This window comes from Hippocampus comes, unplaced genomic scaffold, assembly GCF_001891065.2.
Source record: "Hippocampus comes isolate QL1 unplaced genomic scaffold, H_comes_QL1_v1.1 scaffold437, whole genome shotgun sequence".
NCBI classification, from domain to species: Eukaryota; Metazoa; Chordata; class Actinopteri; order Syngnathiformes; family Syngnathidae; genus Hippocampus; species Hippocampus comes.
In genome coordinates, this window is record NW_017805699.1 from 6,194 (window position 1) to 24,264 (window position 18,071).

Consider the following 18,071-nt stretch of genomic DNA (forward strand, 5'->3'; position numbering starts at 1 on the left):
GCCTAATTATACATGGTCGATTTTTTCGGCTAAAAACGCCTAATTATACATGGTCGATTTTTTCGGCTAAAAACGCCTTACTATACTATGTCGTTTTTCTTTAGGCTAACTGCCTTACTACACATGGTCATTTTTTAGAGCTAAAAACGCGTTTCTACACATGGTCATTTTTTTCGGCTAAAAACGCCTAATTATACATGGTCGATTTTTTCGGCTAAAAACGCCTTCCTTTACATGGTTGTTTTTTTCGGTTAACAATACCTCACTATTCATGGTCGTTTTTTTTTTTTTAGCTAAAAATGCCTTACAATACATGGTTGTTTTTTGGGGGCTAAAAAGGCCTTACTATACATGGTTGTTTTTTTTGGGCTAAAAACGCGTTACTATACATGGTCGTTTTTTGCGCTAAAAACTTCTTACTATACATGGTCGTTTTTTCGACTAAAAACGCCTTCCTATACATGGTCGTTTTTTGGGCTAAAAACGCCTTTCACGCCTAAGGCGATTTATGGTCCTCCAAAAAATGACCATGTATAGTAAGGCATTTTTAGCTCAGAAAAACAACCATGTATCGTAAGGCGTTTTTAGCCGAAAAAAAAACCGACCATGTATATAGTAAGGCGTTTTTTGCCAAAAAAAAACGACCATGTATAGTAACTGTTTTTTACTGAAAAAAACCCGACCATCTAGTCAGGCGTTTTTATCTGAAAAAAAACGACCATGTATGGTCAGGCGTTTTTAGCCCCCCCAAAAAATCGACCATGACTTTTTCTCATAAATGTACTTTTGTCGCACAAAACACGTTCACACATTTGTTTTCCCCCCAACTTTTTTTCTCTTAGTTTCTTTTTTGTTTATGCGAGTGGCGTGAGTAAGAACAGGTGTGAGCGTACGCTGGTCAATGATGACCCTCTCCATGCCCTCCTTGAGCTGGTTGGTGGTGTGCAGGCGTTTGACAGCTCCGGTCAGCATTCTGTCCTGTTGGGACAATCGGCTCTTGAGACGCGAGATCTCCTTCTTTAGATCCTCCTGCGGCGCGGGATCACACGGCAGACGTTTAATGACATAAGCAAAGTTGGCATGGCATGGTATGGTCTGACGGCATCACGCGCTGGCATACCTGCTGGTCGTTGGCCGTTGCCGCAGCGCCCCCTGTCGGCAGAGAGACCCTCCACACCAATTTGAGCAGGCGGGCGGCCTCATCCAGGACCTGCTGCATGGTGCTCATGTCGCCCAACAGCTGCTTCACGCCCTCCTCGTCCAGCACCTCCATACAAACGAATGCATTTGGATTTTTACAAAATGAAATGTCAGAGTGTCAATCTCAGTGACTTTTTAAAATGGTTCGGGTTAGAATAATGTTGCATGATAAAATATATATATATATTTGTTTATCTACCCCACACTATTTTTTTACTAAAATAAAGTTGCTATCTTACATGAAGGGCACTGCATTTAAAAACACACAACACGGGTCTATTTTAAACAAGAAAATCAGATCAGAATGTTTTTTTTTTTCAAAATAAAGCATTTTATTTCAAATGTCAATAACAAGCTTTTGTGAGAAAAGAAATGACTATATTATGAAGTGGAAATGTGCTACCTTGTTGAGACAGCAGCGCAGCTGCGCATCCTTGCTGTGTGCCAACTTGCGTCCTTCTGAGATGAGCCTGCGGAGGGCGCTGTAGTCCTCTACCAGTGCCAGGATGTGGCGCCCATTGCGGTTGGCCCACAAGCGGTGGCCTGGCACCAGGCGGGAGGGAGCGCCTGTAACGCTCTCGCCGGAGCTGCTGCTCCCGCCGCCGTCGCCATCCACCTCGCAGCGCACTCGAGCGTTTGAGGTGTCGCCGTGAAGAACAACGTTGGCACCGTCACGACCAGGCGACGCGCCCCCTTCATCTACAGGGAGGAGGCGGGACAATCGGTCAAATGATTTTATTTTTTTTTCTTTTAAAGCACGGTTCATCAGTCAGACCCCAACTATAGTGTAGTGCACCTTGCTATAAATGCTCATCTTATTTAAAAAAAAAAAAGCCTCACTAACATGGTCGTCCTTTTTAAAGAATGCCTTCCTATACATGGTCATCAAGCTAGTGGACTTTCAAAAAAGAAAATGTTGACAGACATAAAAATAAGTGTAAAAGTGTTGAATGATTCTCCTGCTGCTGATGAATGCATCGTCCCTGCCTGAATTTGAGCCAAGAAAACCCCTGCTGACATGTCATGCGAGTGCGTTTACCTGCAGAGGAGACCCGGTAGTTGATGTTGATGGTTTCGGAGCGGGCGGCTCCTCGCCACAGCTGCTCCTCCAGCCTCTGTCGCAGGGTCGTGTTGGTGTGGATGCTCTTCTCCAGCTGCATACGCAGGTGGCGGATCTCCGACAGCAGCTCGGATAGGTCCACTGAGCCAGTGCTCAGAAGAGCAGAGGCGGGATCCGGTGTCGCGCTGACGCCTTTGGAAAAGAAGCCGTGTTACATTTCAAGATTGGGGAGGGGGGAAAGAGGGAACAATTCAAACAAAAATGTAGATGTTAAATGGTGCTATATTTATGTTATTTGATAATGAAGGTCTTTATTGAAAAGAACTTGGAAAATAAAGTATTTTTAAGAAGAAAAACAAAAAAAACAATATTACTCAGCTAATAAATCTGCGGCAAATATTCATTTTATGCTTTTAATAATTTACATTTCGAACCAACAAATGTTAAAATGAAGTGTATTTTTACAGGACAATATTTTGAAAGGCGCTTATAAATAAAATGTATTATTATTATTATTATTATTTTTAATAAAAGGTGTCAGTTCTGAAAATGTAAGTCTTTTTAAACACCTTTTCCAGGCCTCTACATTTACTGTCATTCATTTTTAAAATGAAAAATATTTATATTAAATAAAATTAAAATGTGAATTTAATACATTCACACTATGTATGAATTCTGACACTGATAAATAGAACAATGTGAACATAAATGATATTTAGTACTTTTTATTCATCCAAACTACTGTCACCTAAATCCACCTTATCTATAAAAAACAACTATAAACATACTGTAAACTGTAAACGTATTTGATTTTTTTAAGGAAAATTAAGAACATCTCCCATGCATTTCATGCACCCCTCTTCAGGCTGAACTCTGGTGACCGGTCTCTCTCTCCCACGGTGTCATGCACGGACGAGGATGGAGGACAATTATTATATGAATAAGGACTGAGGGACGATGACAGAAGGGTACCCAGGTCACGGATGGCAAAATAGGGTAAAGTGCCCATCTCATTTACACAGACGAAAGTAATTCTAAGGTTTGTTTCCTTGAGTAATTATGTGTTGCGATGGAGTGCAGAGAAGAAACCAACCTGGACTGTGCGCCGCCGTCTCCATCTTCTCACGAACTTGCAGCTCCACGCGCAGCGACTGCAGGAGACGCTGCGAGTCGGTCACGTGCTGCCGTTGGAGCTTCACCTCACACTGCAGACTGAACGCAAAAAAAAAAAAAAAAAAAAAAACACGCACACATTTAGCAGATAAAGGGTGTTACGACCCTACCCCGTAGTGGCAACAAGAAAGGGTTATCATAGATGTGGACGTCGGAAAGTGGATAAATAAAATTATCGGCCACGAAATATCATGGGGTGAATATCATTTTTCTTGTTAAAAACCAAAGACACAAAGAGACGTGTGTGTTGGATTTGGGGTACAATGACGAGAGAACAATGGAGCAAGGGAAAGGGAGAGGAGTGAAATGCTAAACGAGACTACAGGTTTCGGATTTCAGTGTGGGTCGGCAAAACGGATGACCGCTGAAGCAAATTGTACTCATGGTGTGTCGTCATGGTGACACCGAAACATTGTGTGGTTTCACATTGCATGGATATGGTGTGCGCTATGGTTCGTACAGACTCGTCGACTAGTTGACTTTACAACTCCACAATCTAGTTGAGAGCGCAACACTGACTAGTGGCATGTTTTTGGCTTGAGGAGGAGCAGGGATGTGGCGACAGGTCAAGCGATAATTGCTCAGGGCTCAGGTGAAGGGGGGTCAAAACATGGCAAAAGAATGGCACTGCTTTTGAATTCCCTAACACGCCCTTGCTAGCTGTTGGTTAGATAGACGGCTGATATTGGTCCACATCAAAGACACAACTGAAAACCGCCATAGCCATTGCAATGACATTTCCGGATTTCTAATGGGGCACCACACGAGAAAGCAATTATTTCCACACACCTGCGCAACTGCTCCTCGCTGGTGCGCAGCGACTGGAGCAGCCTCATGTTCTCTCGGCCGCCGAGCTCCAGCTTCTCCTGCAGCCTGGCATTCTCCTGCCTCAGGACGTCGCCGTCCTTCCTGCTCTGCTCCAGCTTGGCCGTGCGCCTCGCCAGGCTCTCCCGCAGCCTCTCGCTCTCCCGCTGTTTGTCTGGAGGAGAGCAACAGTAAGTTGTAGGTGTGATGCGCTTTTGTTTCGCAAAATAGTGCGCTTCTCGTGTACCTTTGGACTCCAGGTTAAGCTGCTCCTTCAGGGCTTGGTTCTGACCCCACAGGGAGCGAACCTCGTTGACCAGCTGAGCTTGATCCTCGTTACCGTGGATGAAGATGTTGGTAGCTGCCGTGACAACGCCCGCACACAAAACCACAGCCAATTGAGTGTGCCAGCTCATCAATTGCGTCATAAAAGCCGCAGAGAGCGAGTGGTCACCTGTTTCTTTCTCCACCTCGGCAAGCCTCCTCTCCAGCTGCTCCCTCAGGCGATCGTTGGTGGAGATGCTCTCCTCCAGTCGCCGCCTCAAAGCTCGGATCTCCTCGAGGTGCTCGGCCAGCACGTCTGAGTAGACACGAGAAGATGAAATCATGTGAAAAACATGATCAGGAATAACATTGAAATAGAATGTAAAGAAGCAAGCAGTTTGTGCATCTTGATTCCAGACTTGAATTCATTGTGTGGCTCCTTCTGGTGCATGCACCTTGGCCACCAGTGGCGGGATAATATAAACAGAAACTGTCACAACTGCACATTGACAGTAAATTACAGATGTTTTTTTTTTTTTTTTTGCAGAAGACAAAGAATATAGACCAGTGAGTATCGTCTGTCTGCATGAGGTTGCTGCATCGCTTAGTTAATTGAATAGCAACCGCTGAAAGGACTGCAACATCACTGCTAGTTTTGTTCGCCCATATATAGCATTGTGAGTGATCATTAAGCTAGCAGGCATTGGTGTGACAAAGATGTGTGGTTTGGTTTAACTGTCCCTATACAATGCTGGCTTGGATAGTTGAACAAAGATGCATTTTTGTTATTGTAAATAAATAATTATGTACCAATGAAATCAAATTGGATTCATTCCCTCAACACAAGTGATGACCTCTCACAAAACAGCAAGTAGTAGACAACACGAGCAGGTTCATCTCACAGAGTAATCAATCAGCCCCGACTACCTGAAGTGACGGTGCGTGCTTCTGCGGAAGCATTTGCCGCCAAGACAACGTTCTCGTCGGGCTTGGGTGCTTGTGTCGGAGAGTCGCGCGCCTGATGATGGGCCATGACGGACAGGCGCAGATCCAGCTCGCTTCGCAGGCTGCTGTTGAGCTGCTTGCTGTCCCTCAGACGCTCGTGAAGCAGCGCGTTCTCCCTGTGCAAGTCCAAAAGTCGGCCTCCCGCCACCACTTCGGCTCCGTCCCCTGCACGTGAACACAGTGATAACTGTTTCTTTTTTTTCCCTACCTGAAACCAATCGGGGCCACTTAATAATGTAACTTGAAAGTGGATGGAGTGGTGGGGGTGGGGTAGGGGGTATGCGCTGGAAGCGGACACCGGCAGAGCAGAGTCCTCGGTCTGCATGGAATGCCTCAGTGCACCACAATGGCTATGAGTGGAAAAGAATTGCTGCGGCAGGCATGTGTGGCATCAAACCACATTATACCAGACAACTGAGGGAGGATGGACTGCGAGTGCACTTCTACCATAGAACCATCTCGTGCAGCATTTGCCGACCTTTACGGGCTAAGGTGGAGGATGGACTGATGGCTGTTGTGAATGTTTCCATTCAACCTGATTATTCTACTAATTATACCACCAAGTAATTGGACAGTCTGATCAAATAGAGATTCTTCAAAAAAGGCAGATAACACTTTTGCACATCTTCATCTATGATGTGGATGACGCTTTATGACTTGAAATGACTTTCAGTTTGCAACTGCGCATAATCAAGAGTTAATATTGGTAACTTGAATTTCTTGACCACTTTATGTGTTTGAGACCATTTGAGTTCCAAACAATTGACTGTACTTAGGAAAAAATATACAGTATACATGTCACTTCACTGGGATTTTAACGTTCTTCATGTAAACGAATGGACGTGATAGCATTTCCAGTCACAAGCTGGCTAATTTGGACTACTACCTTGTGTGGGGAGGCTGCCGTGACAGGAGGCCTTATCAGAGTGGGAGCTGTGGGAGCTGTTGGGACTGTGGCCTCGGACCTGACTCTGCAGGCTCTGGATGAGGCGGTTCTTCTCCTGCAGTTCTCTGGCCAACCTGAGAGGAGGAGGAGGAGGAAAAGGAAGAAGACGACCAGGCGCGTTAACACAAGGATCCATCACTCTCAACATGTAAAAGAGTAGAACATTTCTAGGAGGTTTATGGTAAATTTCAGAGGGAAATTAAAATGGACAATATAGGACTTTTTTTCCCCAATTGGAAACCAAAGTTTTAACGGTGAATATTCCCAGATATCAATCTAGCATGCTGTTTTGGGTTTTTAACCACCATATCAGAACCACTCAGTTTTAGGCACACAATTCAATAAATAAATAAATAAATAGAAAGATTCCACAGCAAACAGCATGCCTTCGGCATATCCACTCACACGTCCAAGCGCTCGCCGGCGCGCTCGGCCACTGCGATATTTTGCCGGACCAGACAACCGACATGATTCCTCAGCCGCTCTCTCTCGGCCTCCAGCTCCACACGCAGGTTTTCTAGCTCCTGCTGGATTGGGCCAGCGGGGCTGTCCGTCAGCCCGCATTCACTACAAATAAATCCCGCCCTTTAGGTGTGAGCGACACAAGAAAAAGGTACTGTACTAGGTAGTTTTCAATATCCTGAATGATGGTGTGGTGTTTTCAAGGGAGGAATATTGTGAAACCCCACCAAATCATGGCTTGTTGTTCACACTGATGCTATATCACAAATCTGTTAGCAAGTTTGCTATTTTGGTTTGACGAATGATAGGGTTTGGTTGAACATATTGTGGTTACAAATAAAATGTTAATGTCATTTTTACAATAAGCTTCAAATGGAAGAGGCCTATACACAGTTTGAAGATTCTGCCTCTATTTTAGAGATCTGATGCTGAACAAGTCTACCGTTTCTTGAGAGCAAGAGCGGAAGCTCAGGCACTATGGAATACTTTTAAAAGTGTGTTTTAATCAGTTTAAATGTGTTCAAGCATGTGTGAATGACTTCAAAAGAAATTTGCTGGAGGAGTCACTACATTTGCCAAATGTTGGCTCGTTTTGTCACATGCTCTAGCTCCTGGTTATCATGGTAACAAAGTCTGTACTCTACATTTGCACAAGCTCCCACCAAAAATTGCATGATTTCAACCAGTTTAACAAATGGATAGTAAGTATTTGAGATTCTGCTGTGGAAAATACACAAAGTGCAGAAGACTAATGTTTCAAAAAAAAAATAATAATGAGCACAACATCTCCTTAAAAACGCCCCATTGTGTGTTTTCCTTTATGTCCTCTAATGTTCTGATGCGTATGACACTGCTGACCCGGTTGTATCATCAATTGTTTTTGTTGACAGACGGATGAAAATAGGTCAGCAGCCAGGCAGACGCCATTCAAGCGTAGCAACCCAGACGGGGTCACAAAGGCAATTAGGCGAAAGGCTACAGGGGAGCTTTGCTTTTAAAGAGGTCATGAGGCAAACATCAGACAATAGAAACAGCCGCTAACCCCAAATATCTTCCATCCGTTGCATGTGGTGGTTGTTGTCAATTAGAGTTAGACGCAAAAATGGCCGACAGAGCGGTCTTTGGTATCAATAGAAAATGCATCGCCACAGACAACCAATTTTAACACTGGATTCATTTTTCGCATCACTTAGTAAAATTGTTCTCTTGACCATAAATCCAAATATCACTGCTAATAGATGCTTCTTCGTGTTGACAAGTAATGATGAATGAACATTCCTCCTCTGTGTTAAATGTAGCTCACAAAAAGAAAAAGGAGTGAACTGTTGTCAGTCTCAAACAAACAGTGCAGCTCCTTCAGCACTGACAGGGGTGCTAAATATCAAGCAGGGGCGTGGAAGGTTGAGATGTACCTGCGAGAAAGCTCCAGAGCCGCCACATCTTCATTATCCTGATGAGTCTCTCCTAGCAGACACGGCCAAAAAAAAATGTCAAGGACTTGTCAGAAAAAATCAGTAACGCTTGAGGACTCTTAAGTGGATTTCTTCTTGCTCTCTCAAGGAGCACCGCACAATCTATTTCTTTCTGTATATCCTATCAATGTTCCCAATTAAATCAACTGAAATGCGATTAAACACCAGTGTTGGGTCAATTTCAAATAAATTAAAAAAATAGCACTGAATGGAAAATATAAAGCATATTAAAAGAGAATGTAAAGAAATAACCTGGTTTTACAAAGTATAATTGAGCCAAAAGTCACACACTGTAGTATTTGTGTGTTGATGTGTGCCTCTAAGAGGCGTGGCCAAGTGAGTATCATCAGGAACAATGTGTCAGCTCTGGTTGGCCATTTAACACACGGTTTGTTCAGTCTGAGTGCCTTCTACACTACAGTTTGCATGTGTCAGTGCCGAGTTTTCATAAACAAGCGCGGCCGGTACCTTTGTCCAGGCGTCCCTCCAGCCGATCCAGAATACTCAGGCTCTTGTCCAGCTGCTCCTTGAGCACCTCGCTCATGTAGCAGTCCCCTGGGGTAGCGTGGAGCATCTCCTGGAAAGCCCTTCTCAGCTCCACCATCTGCCGACGCTGCAGGCCCGCGAGCCGCCGGCTCTCCTTGAGCTGCTGCCTGAGCTGCGACAGCTCCCTGGCCTGCGACTGCACCAGGGAGTCCAGGCTGTGGAAGCGACAGACTGACATCAGGCTGTGTAAATGGGCAAAGAAGGCCCGCAACTAAGTCACAATAATAGCTGTCTATTGTAATCTTGGATTAGTTCAGCATTTCTGATGAATGAGTGCATTGTATTGCAACCTGGCAGGGGAGGCAGAGCGGCTGCGGGCATGTTGTAGCTGCTCTTTCGCACTCTTCTTTCGTTCCGCATCACTGGTTTCACCAATTTTGGCCGGGGCCTCTCTGTCACAGTCTTTCTCTCGCATCTGCTCCCTACTGGGCCTTGCATGATGGATTTGTGCTCCGTCCTGATTCGTCAACTGGTCAGAGCAGTGGCCAGCCACTGGGTTTCTCCGCACAGACTGCATCTGGAGGATGAGTTTGGTTTGGCTTTCCAAGTGGACCTTCAATTCTCGCACCTGCGCCTGGAGTAGTAGCGGGTCCTCTGAGAGGCCGTATTCCTCGAAGGTCTGAAGGCTTTTCAGACTGACCTGAAAACGCAGCAGCGGCCACATTAGCTTTGATCACGTTTGAAAACATAAACCGGGCAACGTTTGTGACGAAATACCTTGGCCGAGCTCAAAGTTGGGGAACCCGGGTATGGTGTGCTGGCGGCAGAGTCCAGATGTTCAGTGGAGGAAAAGTGCACTTGCTCATGAGTCAGCAGCGAAGGGAGACTAGAAGCGCTTCCGCTTGCTTTGATGCCCACCTCAAGGTCTGGAGCAGCGGACAGACAGCAACAATAAAATAAAGAAGCATTAAACACTGTTGAGAACTGCACTTCATAATGATAATCACAGGAATAATCATTAAAAGCCGTGTCTCCACCAATTATTCCAGTTCAGAATAAAAACATAGTCGGCTGACTTAATCAGGATCTTTTTGCAGATGCTCTGATTGATTGTCTGGTTAGGATGATTGGGAAAATTTCTTAGTTTGCAGTTGGAGTTGTCAATATTTCTCTGTGTAAAACCAGTCCCAGAACTTTTCTCTTCACAAATGATCATAAAAATGTACCTGGATATTTTCTAACCCATTATAATAGAAACACTGAAAAATATGCACCAAACTGCCATACTAGCACGGTGGAAACAAGGCTTTTAAATAAGATAAAGAAGGAAGTGAAGATTATTAGGTGCTGAAAAGACATGCAAAGGTTCCATCAATGCAAAACATTGCATGGCAGTGAAAGGCTGTGGCAATTCCACCACACTGAGAAGCAGAAGAGAGACGTTTGTGAGGTTAGGAGACTCAAACATTGAGAGTGTGTTACGGCCCCCCCTGTTCACTTCTCATGCAGCCCGTGAGAGACTCCAGCCCAAGCCACGTGAGTTTAGTGTCCACTCGGAAGACAGACATGCAGCGTCCGTCTCAAACGTGTCTGACCTGTGCTACTGCTCTCTTCCCTATCGTTCTCACTCTTGCCCGTGGTTTCGTAACCCAGGTCCTGCAAATCCACCTGCACACCTTTGTCATCGCGCTCCAGAGCTGGCATTGGAGGCAACGGTCACGTTAGTCAGCGACGAGGCAGCTTGGATAGCTCCATAACAGAAGTGGGACTCACCCCACTACAGTGATAACTTGACTTACGATATAGATTTGCACATCAAATCAATGTTCCCTTTTGACATGAATTGAAATGCCATTAATGCATTTCATCCTGCCCCAAAAATTTTTTTTGTGAAAACTCCCATAATCGACCAGTTGCAGATCTCTGGGTCGCGCGATGCATTGTGGATGAGGTTTCTTTGGTTACCAATTTAGAATGTTTGTGTGTGTTTTTTAGGGCCAAGGCCGAGTGATTGACATCGGGTGTCTATGCTGGTTGGGCCAACATGGCTGGTTATTCGGCATGTGGACAAGATTTTGCATTTTGTACTGTAGTTTCTTGAGTCTTTTTATTTGTATTTGTGTGCATGACTGTCTCGTTCGATAAACATCTGTGCTATAAGTGTATCAGGGACTGTAGGTCTGTTAAGTTTTCACTGCCGTCAAAGAGTAACAGAAATGAAGCTTTAAAAAAAAAAAAAAAAAAAAAAAAGCAAAAGTGACGCCTCATTAACTGGAAAAAAAATCTTAGTTGTGGTCACTTGTAAGTCAAGGTATCCCTGTACAGCTTTCTACAAGTCAAACATGTACACAAAATGGAAACAGCTGAAAGGACTCCCTTGAAACTGGCACATCTCGAGGAGCTATCTTTGCAATCAATAAATGCGCTCACCTTTTTGTGCTACGTTATTCATGGATGGTGTAGATTGAGCCGTGGCGAGTTTCTCCTCCAGGTTTTTGCAGGCTTTCTTCTTCTCCCTCAGTGCCTTGTGCAGAGCCTCCAGCTGGGCCTGAACGCTTGGCGCTAGGCCCTTGGTGTCCGACAGCACTGCATGGGCCTCGCTCTCTTCCCTATGGGCCCTCTCTTCCTGGAGAGAGGCCTGGAGCTCACTAATCCTCTGAGAGTGATCATTGAGGACCTTGCAGAGCATTTCCAGATTGCAAAGGAGATCCGAGTCGAGAAGTTCCTCGGACTGACTGCTTGGCTGAGTGGCACGAGTGAGGCGCTCCAGTTCTTGTCTCTTTTGTAGAGCTCTCTGGAGGTTGCCCAAGTGCTCTTGTAGGTGAGGGTTGGTGAACGAGATGGTATTTTTACAGGCAGCTGCCAAGGAAGCTATGACAGATTCTGCCGAGCTAAGGCATTTCACAAGAACTTGGGTCATCTCCTGACATGAAGTTTGGTCAGAATTTCCACTTTTTCCCTGCTGATCACACAACTCATTGTCTGCGAGAGATTCAGGTGCCGTCTGTGTGGAAGTACTCAATCTCAACTCATCCTGAGAAGAGTCCTTGTGCGCCGAACCCTCAGGTCCTCCAAAGTCCCCTCTGGAGTTCTGCTTGTTTATTGAGGCTTTTACTGCCTCTATCTTCAAACGGAGATCTCCAATTTCCCCCTGCTTTTCCTGGCTATCTGGAAATGAAATGTGCTTCTCTGCCAAATTCAACAGTTGTGTGAGTTGCTTGTTAATGTCCTCCTTTTCCTGAAGCACTTTCTGTAAATCCAGGCATGTGCCGCTAGAGCCCACATCAGAAGGCGCTGCTCCTTGTCTGGACCCACCCTGGCTGTCCAGACTGCAGGCGGTCAGGTAGGCGATGGTGGACTCGGCAGCTTGTAAGGCCTCCACATACTGGCTATTGAGACGTTCCTTGTCCTGGAGCTGCGCATGGAGCTCCTCCCAATCAGCGAGCTGCTCGCTGAGCTTGTTGATCAAGGCCTCCTTCTCCTGGCACTCCTGGTGAAGGAGCTCCAGCTGGGTAAAAAGAGCGCCGTGGTCCTGGGTGTCATCTGACGTGTGCGTGTCTGGATAGCCGCTATCGTGAGCACGTCCGCAGGAAGAAGAGGGGCCGGCGCTTGGTTGGGATGACGCGGTGGAGTCTGGAGTGGAGTGCTGGTCAGCATCTGTGTGAAGTTGCTGCGTCGTGTGCGCTTTACTTGGCTCTGAATGTGTGCCACTGCAAGATTCGGCTCTCGGCCTCACAGGGACAGGCAATCGAGATCTGAAGCAGGCCTACAAAAAATACAAGAGAAACATTGACAGTCATGAATCCATCCGCTCATTTCTATGGTGCTTTTCTTCATTAGGGTAGCAGGTGACGAGAGTGATAGATGTGATATACCGTGCACTGAAGAATGAACCTAACGTGGTTGTTTTTTTTTTTTTTTTGGTGAAGTGGGAGGATGGTGTTTGCTGTAACCTTGCCTCAACCATATCAGTTTCTTCATTTGCATTAAAAAAGGAAAAAGCAATGCTCTTCAAAGAATCAGTGTTCCTTAACAATTTGAGGTAGACATTCTGGAGCGTAACAAATTATGTCCAATCTCTTTGTGTAAGTAAGATTACATAGCCAGGGCATTCGCTGTAGATGAGTACCTACTTGGGATCATGCATTTTTGCTTAGTAAGAGTATGACATGAGTCGTAAAGGAAAATCCTCATCGGGCAACTTATTATGTATTCAATTAATCTTTTTTTTTTCTTTTCCTCAGACAATGACTTTTTTTTAACCTCTATGAGTTTTGGTGGGGGAAAAAAAAATCATTGTCTTAAGAAAAGAACAAACAAATGATTGAATACATAAGACGATGAGAGGAACTATTTTTTTTCATGCTTTACCGAAGAAATTGTCCATACAACAGCAGAAACTAACACAGAAGTTACATCATAATAGTGCAAATTCCGAATACACAAATGAGACAGGATGAACTCACTAACTCCAAATGTATTCCCTCTTCACGCTCTGTGATTGGCCATTCACACACAGGGACTGCCCCTCCCGAACAGACTTGCTCCACAAACAGACTGATGATCTCTCTGTGCATGCTTGGAATGCGTGACTTCAGCTAATGTCGCTCGAATCACGACTCAAATTTCTTGAGCTCGCCTCTGTTTCAGTTTGCATGATAGTTAAAGGTAGTTGGTAAACTTGTTTCGTAACGTACTCGTTGCATTGAACAAGACAGAGCTGTAAACATCTCCTATGGTGAAGTGGGAGGATGGTGGAGTATTCGGAGAAAACCGTAAACATGTATTCATCTTGTTTGTGAGAGGAGCTACATGGAGGAGAAGGAGGGTACAGCATGCAAATCGTGCTAAAAGTAGTGAAACACAGAACAGTTGGACATTCAAAAATTAACCAAAGTTCAGATGTTAAGGTCATGGAACAATCAAGGTCCATCCTTAAATTTCATCCAAAAATACAATATTACTCGCGTTTTGTTTGTCCTGTGTTATATAAACACAAAAACACATTTGCATTAATATAAAACACACCATCTGCTTTGAAATCTTGCTGTGATCGCCAGTTTGCAGAGTTCCCACTTCCTCTGTGGTGACCAGGGCCCTCCTATCCATTGAGCAGTCCTCATCTTTGTCCTTAGCTTGACCCTGCAAAAGTTCCTGACTCTGTCTTAATTCAGCCTGCCCATCGCTGCTGTTGCCTGACGCATCTGTGCTCTCCTTCTCTTTGCATTCGCTGGACGTGTGTTCCTTCAGCAGACCTTGCAGTTGCACGTTTTCAGCTGTGAGCCTGCGGACTTCCTCTCTGTAACAAGGGAATTGATAACGCTTAAAGAGGTCACTTTCTAGTGGATGTGGCGATGGGTGATATGAAGAAAAAAAGTCTGACCTAAGGTGCAGGAGTGATGCAGCACCATTATCAGTCAGAAGACATTTTACAGAATCGATCTCTGTAGCGGCACCATGAGCATTCTCTCTGCTCTGGCCCTGGCCACTGTCCACACTCTCATCCCCAAGAAGCTAAAAGGCAAACATATTTTTATTTGCGTGCGCAACCAAGTTTGTGCCAGTTAGGTCAAATGATCATTTCTCGCTTGATTAGTGGTGTATTTAAGAACTAAGACCAACCCTTTTAAAAGGGCAATCTAGTGGTTACTTTGTAACATACCTGCCCCTGTGTGATGTCTGTCTGACTCTCTTTGTCTTGAGAGCGGCACGTCTGGTGAGCTACAGGCGGCACCTCTGTAATCGTTGATGTGTCTGGCTGCTAGAGTAATGGGATGTGAGGCGAGTATGACATATGTGACTCGATTCGAAAATAAAATAAAAACAAGAAAACTCAATGGGGCAACAGAATCCAAAAACACAGTGCAAAGCGACAGCGGGATGGTATGACGTGTCTAATGTGATATGGCGAAGAGAGACCGTTTTATGGGAAACAGATAGAGATAGAAAGACATGTTGGCTTGGTTAGGAACAATGGAGGAAAGAGTCCAGGAAAAAAGACACACTTGTAAAAGAAATTAGAAATAGGGGATACTGCATTTGAGACTACTGAGAAGTAGGATATGTCCAGCATGGAGTTCACAAAGCACATTTTTTTTGTTTTGAGTTTTTAATTAAAAACAAAAAACCCTGCATTGTATATAAACAATGAACAGAACAGAAGGTAAAGAAATAAACTTTTTTGAATACGTAATTGCTGTACGTACTAAAAAACATTCGCGTGTTGGATGTGTGCCTGAGTGACGCGTCAGGAGCTGAAGTCATGCGCTTCGTTTGTTTTAGCGTCTGCTCCATGACCCTTGTGAATGTTTTTAATTTTGTATTTGTGTTTGACAACTTGGCCCGGCTGAACAGCCGAAAGTGCATCGACGACTGACCATGGGGCAAATTGCAACTCATAAGACATTTAACATGGGGTATTCAGAACTCAAGGTACCACTGCAGTCATTCTGTTACATAACCTGTCAAGTCCCAATTTTCTCAAATGCAGCATACTGTAGTAACAAGCCAGACACAGCGGAGGTTAAGTCAGGTTCAAAGGTTAGACGGGGGGGAGCTACTAAAACTAAAAGGTGGCTGTTACGATGGCACCGAGTAGTTTCACTTCACAAGGAGACTTTTATGCTGATTATTTTTTTAAAAATCAGAGTGTGCGCGGTTGAGAGAAAGCACTGCCTTTGTGGTCTCCAACCTGTTTCCATGGGTGACTGCTGGCCAGGTTTTGGTCGTCCTTGTTGAAAACATCTTGGTGAGCCTTCTCATGTGCTGCCAGCCTGCTCTGGAGGTCTACATTTAACGCTTGAAGCCTGCTAACACAGTCCTGCAGCTCTCGCACCTAACAGATGCAGACAAACTTAAGTGACATACTAACCCCTACTGTAGTGCGACAATACATACTACTGTAACAGTCAATTTCTCTTGTGGATGAATTGAGAAAAGCTATCAATTTATTTCCATAACAGATTTTTAAACATTGCTTTTTAGGAGTTTTTACAGTATACAGGTGAGTCAAAATTTAGACTTGCGTCTCTTCAGTGAAGTATCACATTGTGCCACAACATGCTTGGCATAAAGGTCCCAAACTCATATCCAGTAATAGAGGTTGAGTCAGAACACAAGCCATTTTATTTCTGGAGTACTGTATTGTTATATGTTGTGTGAGTGTGTGTGTGTTAATGATGGAGTTATTTGAACCTTTAGATTACCATAACATCTATGCTAATTTCCGTTAGCCTGTAGCATTTGCATAAAGTGAATTCACCTTCAGTTTGAGCTCCTGTGGCGAAATGTTGTCATGCCCCTCATCCACACAAATGCTCATGTAAGAGGTCTGGTCGCCGATGAAACTCAGCGAGTCTCCTTAGGAGAAAGGACCACAAAATTTAACAGAAATATTTCACACGGGCATAAGTGTCATGTGGACATCGTACGGCTGTCGCCGGTGCCGCCCACTCCTCCGCCGCGGTTCTGGATGGCCCCCAAGCGGGCCTGCAGAGAGGCATTCCAACGCTGGGCATCTTCCAGCTGATGCTGCATGCTCTCCAGTTCTTTGGCATCAACTACATTCACGCCTGAACACAAACATTACAGTGTTACAAAAACCCTCGTCTTGATTTTTTTAAAACAATATAATTTTGTAGTTAAAGCTCTGACATGCTGTACTGTACCGAACCAACTTAAAACTTGACATCACAAGTATATTTCTATTGGTATGTCTGAATCCATCAAGGATCCAGTCTCAGGCCAGTGCTTTCCAACATTTTTGTTGATTTTTGGGAGGGAGGTGCAGGAGAGTGTTAATGCAGTGATGTGTTTTCTATGCATATGACATTGTATTAGTAGCAGAGATGACGTGGATGAGAATAAATGAAGGATAGCATGTCGGAAGACAACTGATAGAAATGGAAGTACATATGACAGAAAGACTTTATTAAATCAGCTGTGAGAGAGGAAGAAGTGGATGAAAGGAACACCCTTAAAAAAGAACATTTGGCGACAGCTCATAAAAAACTAAAAATAAATAATAATAATAACTGATCAGGCTAGGAAGGAGGTGCAATATTTATGTTTTCCCCCATGTGATTTAAGAGGCATCATCATGGGGAAATACGGAAATGTCATCAGTTATAATTGGCCAGATCCATCTTGCATAGAGAGCTGCTTGTTAGCTGACCCATTTCTATACCTTCCACTCTGTGCAATGATGTTTGATGCGCTGACATGCACACTCACGCACACTAACAGAGGCGCATGTGTGGACCAACTCTTAAATAACGGGGCTTACGGGAATACCTGCGTGCACAGAGAAACTTTCAGTCAGCCTCAAAGTCATGCCCTGACTTGACTTGAGATTAGGAGAGTGGAGAGTTGTACTTAAATAAACAAACCAATTTGCTTCGTTATATAACAAGACGTTCATCGGATTTTAGATTAAACTAATTTACAGTGGCAGATGGCCGAGTCGGCTGGATTAATACCCACGGAGATGTGAAGTAATCAGCAGACCAATGGCTTAATGGGGAAGTTGAACAAGTATGTGAGAAACCCAAAGATGGACAAACGGAAGCCTTTATTCACGTTTTGTTTTTTTAAAAACAAGGACAGGAGAACAAGTCAGGAGAATGAAAGTGTGAGAACATGGAAAGAGAGAGACAGAGAGAACAAATAGAAAGTCAGCATGCAAATGCGCAAGTGATGATGGAGATGAAGAGCTGACAGAAGGGACAGATGCTGAAATGAAGAGGGGCTGGGATCTTGTTAGCATGAGCAAACACAGTTTAGAGTGACAGAGGACAAAGAAGATGGGCAGGCCTGTCTGTGTATTTGTATTTCCCACATGGTCACTAAACTCATTTCCGAGCAGAACTTCAGATTTGTCGGGTTTCCTAGCAACCTAATTGATACAAATGACCCCCATTTGGAGCTCATGAAGGACTCTCATGCATGTGCACTACACCTTCTCTGACTTTGGCTCTGTCTAGCTCTCTCTCCAAGTCGTCTCTGAGCTCCTCGTTGGCTTTGACACCGTCCTCCAGCTGCTGCCTGAGGAGCTGCACTGCCGTCAGCTCCAGCTGTAGAGCGTGAAGACGTTGGGCGCTGCAAACCGAACACACCTTTCATTATTATTTTGGACTGCACTTCCTCAAAGGATAATTTATCTTCATGGTGGAGGGGGAGGATTCAAATCCATTTTAACCTC

The 18,071-nt window shown here is 44.6% G+C and overlaps 1 protein-coding gene across 10 annotated transcripts in view; it reads right to left on the minus strand.

Annotated features, from left to right (window-relative positions):
• Positions 1-736: 736 nt before the first annotated feature.
• cdk5rap2 (CDK5 regulatory subunit associated protein 2) overlaps positions 737-18,071 on the minus strand; it is a 32,312-nt gene continuing 14,977 nt past the window's right edge. For 5 of the 10 annotated variants that reach the window (XM_019882594.1, XM_019882598.1, XM_019882593.1 and 2 more), the window contains exons 25-47: positions 17,829-17,968; positions 16,303-16,443; positions 16,134-16,231; positions 15,564-15,707; positions 14,535-14,633; positions 14,256-14,386; positions 13,901-14,171; positions 11,303-12,638; positions 10,468-10,569; positions 9,650-9,798; positions 9,223-9,572; positions 8,855-9,087; positions 8,327-8,378; positions 6,393-6,526; positions 5,429-5,671; positions 4,692-4,817; positions 4,485-4,598; positions 4,223-4,412; positions 3,354-3,472; positions 2,240-2,452; positions 1,604-1,899; positions 1,121-1,267; positions 737-1,029 (exon numbers count right to left, since the gene is read on the minus strand). In XM_019882594.1, coding sequence (XP_019738153.1) covers positions 805-1,029; positions 1,121-1,267; positions 1,604-1,899; positions 2,240-2,452; positions 3,354-3,472; positions 4,223-4,412; positions 4,485-4,598; positions 4,692-4,817; positions 5,429-5,671; positions 6,393-6,526; positions 8,327-8,378; positions 8,855-9,087; positions 9,223-9,572; positions 9,650-9,798; positions 10,468-10,569; positions 11,303-12,638; positions 13,901-14,171; positions 14,256-14,386; positions 14,535-14,633; positions 15,564-15,707; positions 16,134-16,231; positions 16,303-16,443; positions 17,829-17,968 — 5,053 coding nt within the window. In that variant the 3' untranslated portion in view covers positions 737-804. Of the gene's footprint in view, positions 1,030-1,120; positions 1,268-1,603; positions 1,900-2,239; positions 2,453-3,353; positions 3,473-3,535; positions 4,141-4,222; positions 4,413-4,484; positions 4,599-4,691; positions 4,818-5,428; positions 5,672-6,392; positions 6,527-8,326; positions 8,379-8,854; positions 9,088-9,222; positions 9,573-9,649; positions 9,799-10,467; positions 10,570-11,302; positions 12,639-13,900; positions 14,172-14,255; positions 14,387-14,534; positions 14,634-15,563; positions 15,708-16,133; positions 16,232-16,302; positions 16,444-17,828; positions 17,969-18,071 lie in introns of those variants that run through there. The other 5 variants (XM_019882599.1, XM_019882595.1, XM_019882596.1 and 2 more) reach the window with 5 other exon arrangements.